At 37.0% G+C, this 7,545-nt stretch overlaps 1 protein-coding gene across 2 annotated transcripts in view; it reads right to left on the bottom strand.

Moving 5' to 3' along the window:
* GUCY2C (guanylate cyclase 2C) overlaps positions 1-7,545 on the bottom strand; it is a 62,564-nt gene that overhangs the window by 24,828 nt on the left and 30,191 nt on the right. For both annotated transcript variants that reach the window (XM_011375982.2, XM_011375981.2), the window contains exons 11-15: positions 6,254-6,335; positions 3,251-3,356; positions 1,705-1,767; positions 1,087-1,158; positions 511-615 (exon numbers count right to left, since the gene is read on the bottom strand). In XM_011375982.2, coding sequence (XP_011374284.1) covers positions 511-615; positions 1,087-1,158; positions 1,705-1,767; positions 3,251-3,356; positions 6,254-6,335 — 428 coding nt within the window. The remainder of the gene's footprint in view (positions 1-510; positions 616-1,086; positions 1,159-1,704; positions 1,768-3,250; positions 3,357-6,253; positions 6,336-7,545) is intronic.

Raw genomic sequence — 7,545 nt, 5'->3', positions numbered from 1 at the left:
CTTGATGTTTGGTTCTTCCCAAGAACTTGACTTAGTCTTGTCTTCCTTTCTCTTTCTGCTTTAGACTTGCTCAGTCCTGACCCCATCTGGCAACACCGGGACCATTCTCAATCCCTCACAAAGGAAAAGGCGGTAGGAATTTAGACAGTAGCAGAACCAGGACTTAAGAACAAGTCTCCTAATGCTTATTTGGTGCTATCACAATGACCATCCATTTTTCTTTGACTACAAAAGCAAGCGTGCAAGTACAGTAATATGATTTTAGGGCTAATCAGTCACTTTTCCACATCTGTTCTCTGTTTTGCAAACCTGTACTTCTGATTTTTTTTTTTTGTAAAGGTATAATAAGACCGTTTGACAAAATCTGAGTGATCTAGTTTGGTAACACCAACTTTTCCTGATAACTTTCTGATATTATTTCACTGAATAAACATATAAAATTCTTATTAGATTTTTTTTTCCCCCCTATGGTTGACCAGTTAGGAAATTGAAAATGATCACGGTTCTTACCCGCAGGGATCCTCTCTCGCAGTATTCTATCACCCCAAAGATCATGGAATCAAGCTTCACCGTCCCGTAGAACTTGGTTAAGTTGTAATAGTCAATCTGAAGCAACTAAAGTAACATGTCTATTTACAAAGCAAGTCGTCCAGAAACGTGTACCAGAGTAAAAATTAATATGCTAATTAAACATGCCATGTTTTAGACCTTTGGGAAGAGGTGTTGCTCTTTATACATTGGAATGTCAGTACATTTCTTATTACACATTGCATTGTATATTACTAAACAGTCTTTCTTTTATCAACACGGGGACTTAAATACAAACTTTTGACTATTCTCAAATAATATCAGGACCATTTTGTAGGACATGCTAGTAGATTTCCAACATGTTTTGCACCATCAGACATCACTTTTCAATATCTGTTGGTAGAATTTCCAATATGAAGTATAGTCACCCATTTCTTGGCCTGAGGGCTCCTCTGTCAGCATCTCCCATAATGCCTTGCTCAACTAGGGATCTCATTGCTTAGGAAAAATAGAATGAAGCTATTTCTCACTTAAGGGTTTCAAGCAAGAGATACATACCTTGTTCAATTCTATCTTCTGTTTCTCAGTGAAATTGCCATCATTGTGCTTCAGATCCTTTAGAATCACTCTCTGCAAAGATCGATTGATTAAGAAGATAATGTTGTAGCATTAATACTTATATGCATATTTTGATAGTTTGTTTATGTGTCTATCTTCCCACTATACTACTTTGTTGACACTACTTTGTTGATGCACCTGGGATATGAGAGACTCAAGTTTGAACGTTTCTTTAAGAATGACTAAATGGAAGGAAGGAAGGAAGGAAGATACAAATCCCCCATGTGGAATTGTCATATTCCCACTGCAGTGAGTCAAAATATATTACTAGGGCTGCCTGGACTTCTCTGAATCTCTTTTATTTTTACTTTTGCTTCCATACTCCATCCCTCTCAAAAGTTTTGTGTCCTTTAATTTTCCGAAGATAATGAGTTTTGTAATCCTTGAAGCAGAGCCCTGTCCATCCCCATGAAAGGCTCCAAGAACCACCTCTGGGAGCAACCTAGGCACCTACTCCATCTTTGCATTGCCAACATCAGAAGTGGGTAACAATGAATCAGAAGGCCCAGAACATACCCCTAAGTGAGATTTCAGAGGAGCAGAGGAGAATATAGTCACCTTTTTGTCATATTTGCACTGTCGTAGTCTCTGAATTGTATCTCGTCTTTTGTCATCATCGATCTGGCACAAGAAAAACATAATTATTCCAGATGTTTCATATCTTGTTCCATCCACTGACAGTTGAAGGCTGAGAGGCTCTGTCAGGTGGGCTGTATCTGTTGTTCACCTACAGCATGGTGGGCATGCTTCCAGAAAAACTTACAATTGACTTGTGTTTCCCTCTTGCTACTTGCTTTCCCCTGTAACAATATCTTCTTTCTGAGTATCTACCACTCTCATGCTTAACTCTGGGTTTTCTTCCCTTCCTCTTGTAGTTCTACTTTTCCTCCCTTCTTCCAGGGATTTTCTTTGCTTCCTTCCCTACCTTACTGGGAATTACCAAAAGATAGACTTCATCCTGATACTTTCCTGAGACAAGTAGGTCTTTGTGAATAGTATTTCTATGTGTGAGATTCAGAATGCAACAGGAGAGTCACTTTAGAGCAGGGAGCATTTCTGGAAGGAAGGAAGACCTAGCCCAGGTACAGCCATGAGGGATCTGAGCCATCGGAGCAAAGCACACAGGACCCGGGGTAGAGAGCCGAAAGCTGGCAGGGAGGCTCCCAGGACAAACTTGGCCCACACAGCAGTTTTATTTTTGCTTATTTTAGGCAGGAAAGCATCTCAGGTCATGCTGTCCTCTCCTATTATCTTGGCCCCACTAATTCCTTCATGTGGAGTTCCTGGGAGCTCCATCTCCTCTTAGTATACTTTGGTATAAAAACTTTGATAAGGACATGGTGTATGATAGATGCTAAAATCTTAGGCTTTATATTTAAACTGGGTTCAAATTATGGCCATGTTCCTGAAATTTTACACTTGTCATCCATAGCGCTTGGGGGAAGATGGAAGGGCTTAATATATCTGGCATATAAGAAGTGTTCTGTAAGTGTTAACTCTTATTATTTGCAGTAATTGTTCTCACTAGCTATATGAGATCCTGCACTATTTCTTATCCCTTTGTCCTTCAGTCTTCTCATCAGCACAGTTATTATGATAAAAGTCAACTCATGACTCCCTTGTGAGGAGCAGACAAGACAACAAAGTCCAGCACTGACTAAGGCAAATGAAAGTGAGTTGCTATTATTGGCTGAGGGAGAGAATGTGGGCAAATATCAGAGAGGCTTCTTCAATGATGAATGAGGTAAGTCATATATCCTCAGTACGGGTAGATTAGTATCCAGGTTTAGGGGAACTCAAATGCCCTACCCAAACCTTCATCCCTTCCATGACAGAATCTCAATATGTACATTTCTCTACTGAACCAGATGCGAAGAATGAGTAACACATCATATCTCAGCCTCCACTGAAGTGTTCATTGGATCAACTAGGTGACACAGCAATGAAGAATCAAGGAGAAGATAGGAAACTGAGACTTAGAAAACATCTAAGCCTTGGGTCTCTTGATGGCACATTTCCTACCATGCTACCAACGCCTTGTTAAATACCTGGCAACTTGCACCAGCTCTAGATAGAATTCTTCAACAGGTAAGGTACGCCTTACCTTCAGGCTAATATGGTTAGTCTCATTGGTCTCCAGAGGAAAGATGTTTTCAGGAGGAATGTGGGACCATTTTTTCTGACGAAGTTCGTTTTCTTTTTTATATTTTCTATGAAAGGAATAGAACCAGTCAATAGATTTTTATTAGTTTTCATGCCATTCAGCTACTGCACACTGGGAGAAATTTAGAACCCTGATATTCTCAGGTTGACATGTGGTGAGTAAGGCTAGCCTAACGGTGTAACTTTATGTTCTTCAATCTGATGAGCGCTGGCCATTAGTGGGCCTGTAAGGATTTCTAATGGCCCTTTATATTCTTTTTTATTTTCCTTTTTGTTTCATTTTCTTAGATCACTCACTAAGGTCATCAGAATAAGGCCTTCACTATAATAAAGAATCTGAACTGATGACATGGAAAGAGGGGAAAAAAAGATAAGAGATAAAAATTTAAAACCAATAACTTTGAAAGGAAAAAACGTTAATTTTTAAACCACCAGAGAATATACCAGATTCCTAAATAAGGCAGTTCTTCTTATGCATCTGTGCCTTTAAAAAATATGTATAAAGAAAATACAAAAGCACAGAGGAACTGTAACAACATACATCCCAACATTCGAAATGTCAAAATTTTGTAATTATTTCCCCCAGAAAGTATGAATAAAGTAGAATTCTTGGGATGCAGGAGATGCACACATTTGTGTTTGCATATACTGCCAGATTGCTTCCCAAAGTACCTACCTGTCATCAGAATTCCTGTTTCCTCCATATTGAACAATATTTAGTATTGTTAAACATTTTTTAAACCATTATGAAGTATGTGAAATGACATTTAATTGTTGCTTTGCATTTTATTTTCTTCATTACTAAAGAGATTCTTTTTTCAAATATTTTCCAGCTATTTTATAGAATTATAAAATTATATAGTATTTTCTATTCATGATTTTGCCTGTTTTTTCAATCACATTGTCTTTTCCTTATTAACTCATGTGAGTTCCTTATATAGTCCGCAAAACAAATCTTGCCCTTTTACATGTTGCGAATATATTCTCGTTTGTTTACTCTAACTTTAGTGTATAGAAAGTTTTGGTTTTCTTATGGCCATTGTTATATTTTTTTCTTTTATGACTTTTTTATCTTGATTGAGAAATACTTTCCTAAACTGAGATCATTAAATCATTTTCTATTAATTTCTTCCAAGTTTTGAAGTTTGATTTTCACATTTCGGCCCTTATCTATTTAAAACTCCATATGGAATGGACTCCATTTTTCTTATGGTTTCAGGTAGGATTTTAATTTTATTTTTTCACATCAAAAGCCCACTGCCCAACATCACTTTCCAAATGCTTTGTAATCTCACCTCTATTATATTCCAAGTTCTCATGCTTGCTTATGTCTGATTCTAGAATCCATATTTTTTCCCATTGATCTATTTGTATGTCCATTAGTTTGCCTTTTGTGGTCATTTGACAAACTTCTACCCACCTTCTCAAGGTAATTCATGATGCCTTTCTTAATGTCCCTTAAGCAGAAATGATTATTCTTTTCCTAGGCTTTCATTTAACATTGAGTAATTCTCTATTAAATACATATAAAATAGCACATTATCGACCAATAAGATTGACCATAAGACCTGGAGGAAAGTAAGGCCTGAAGGCTCCCAGGATTTCACCTGTGTACCCCAGGAAACTCTTGGGACCCAACAGAGCTGACTGCCATTCATATTGAATTAGGGGATGTCATAAATCATTCACTGCTTTTCTTCTGTAGGCTGTTGTCATGGAAAACTATAAAAGTAACATCTGTCTTCCATATCTCTTTGTGGACATACTATTGCTCTGGCTATTAGGAAGACCTATCTCTGTCTCCCATGTCTTCCATGGAAATGGAAAATGCCCATTTCCATCTGTTACTGCTTCTTACCTTGTAATCTATCCCTATCTTAAGCTGACACCCATTTGGACTTAGTTTCTAGGTTACATCAGTGACCTTACTGTTGACTGGTTTTGGTTTCTGCTCACCTTCAGCTAAATGGTCACCACATACTGCAGATCATCTATATTTCTAAGCAACACTGAGTTACAGGAGTCTTCAGACTGAAGAAAACAACCTACTTCCTTTTCTGGAGAAAACATCCACTGCCATGCAATAGGCTGGAGTCTCATTATGAGAAAGTATAGTGACACGGACAAAAGCACGTGATATGTAGAGAGAATTATTGTCTGGTTTGGTTAGGAAATGAGTAATCCTGGTAATATAATAGGATGGAAAGTTCTATGTGTTTATCATACACAGATTAGGATGTAGTGTGGTAATTCATTTGTTCATTTATATCTTTGACAAATACTTCTGAGTATACACTGTTTCTGACATTGTGCTAGGCACGTCATATGTCCAAGGTGAGTAGAACAATCATGGAACCAATGGTTAGAAGGCCTGAGTTCTAGTTTTGATTCCACATACTACCTATGGATGTCATTCCAGACTAGTCATTTGTCTTTTTGGGTCTCTCTTTCCCCATGCTAATAGGAAGTTTGGAATGGATGATTTCTAAAGCCTCTTCTAGCCTGAACATTTTTCAAAATAGAGACTTTAAAATTTCTCACAATATATCAATAAGCAGCAAAAATAACTATTTCCACTTATAAAATACATATTATATGGTAGTCATTATACATATCTAATTTAAACTCCTTACAACAGTTCAGATGGTGATTATGAAGCCAAGTAACATGGTTAAGTTGCTAAGTAATATGCTTAAGACCACACAACTGGTAAGTCACAATACTGAGATCTGAGTTCAGGTGTCTCTAACTCCAAAGCTTTAATCTATCCACTCAATAATATTCTGCCCTTTATATTGTCTTTTATGCAAAATGCCTTCATGAGGTGTGTCTCGAGACCTCTTTGTGAGCATACATTATCATCAACAGACATTAGTCCCCTCCCTCTTTTCTTTCCTCCCTCTCTGAATGATGAGCACAGCAAAATAGAGGGGATGGTAGGTACCTCAGCACCAGGAAAGCAATGAACAGGAGCAGGATCATAGTCCCTGCGAGAGTAAAGACTGCAATCATCAGGATGTGAGGTCCTGTCATAGAAAAGACAGTGAAAAATGCATCAGTAAGGATCTTTGAAAAGAGAATAAAAACATTTCAAAGATTCTAGTTGTGTAATGTAATTTGAGAAAGAGGAAAGAAAGAGCCCTTTTAAAAATCTTTAAAATTAAAATGTTGTAAATAAAAAGCCATTTATTTATCTCTTCGTGGACAATATAGGTCCTGTGTCCTTGGTCTCTGAAGAAAACTATCTAGAATGTGCCCAGGAAAAGTGGTTTAATTTCGGCTATCCTTAGAGTTTACATATCTCGTTTCTTGCTTATGGGAATTGCCAAATGTTATAAGACATAAAATAGCTTCCAGCACACAAATGATTTTGGTGGTGGAATCCTACCCGATGTCCATGAAACCAATATACCCAAGGAGAATTCAAAAAAGAAAGAGACAGTATTTTTTTAATACAGAGCACAAATCAGAAGAAAAGTAAGTTAATGTTAGAATAAATTACAGTGTTGCCTGTTGGTCCTTTTCAGGCTCTACTGGGTCATTGCCGGAAGTCAATGAAGAATGCAAGTGATTTTATTTATTAAAACATTAGTATGTGGGTGCAATTGTGTAGATGGGGTAACCTGAGAGACTCACAGAAGAGTAAGTGGAATCCAGGAAAATGTGGATCCAACCCAAAGAAACATTGAAGCAATATCTAAGTATGCAGAATAATAAGCCCAGGTTGAGAAAGACAACAACAGTTATAAAACTGTATAAGAAACTCACGGTTCACTTAAGCCACAGTGGGCCTCTAACTAGGAAGTTAGTGGGTTCAAGAGGAAAAAAAATGAATGAATTCCAAGTAATAGACAGAGTGTGTAAGAAGCTGGAAGATAATAGCAATACGTTGTTTCTTCTCATAGCAAAAATAAAGGAAACTCAATCACAAATTCTAGGGAAAAATGTTCAAGGAAGGCACAGTATAAAAATGAAACAAAATAAAATTTGGCTTGATTTTGAGAATTTGGAGTTTTTCCTCAAAGTTTATTTTTTTGGTGTGTGCTATACAAAGGGATGTTGGAGCTTATAGAAAGAAATGTTATCATGGCATGCTATTTAGCTTCATATAAACACTAATGGTAGTGAAAATGTTACTAATTTTCAACTTACAGAATCAATTTATAGATAAATGACAGAGAGCTTCATTATAGTTACCAAATAAATATTACTAGCCCTGACAAATTAAAAAAAAAA

This window comes from Pteropus vampyrus, unplaced genomic scaffold (genome assembly GCF_000151845.1).
Source record: "Pteropus vampyrus isolate Shadow unplaced genomic scaffold, Pvam_2.0 Scaffold283, whole genome shotgun sequence".
NCBI lineage: Eukaryota > Metazoa > Chordata > Mammalia > Chiroptera > Pteropodidae > Pteropus > Pteropus vampyrus.
Note: the sequence above shows the minus strand (reverse complement) of the source record. Positions and strands in the feature narration are given on the sequence as shown.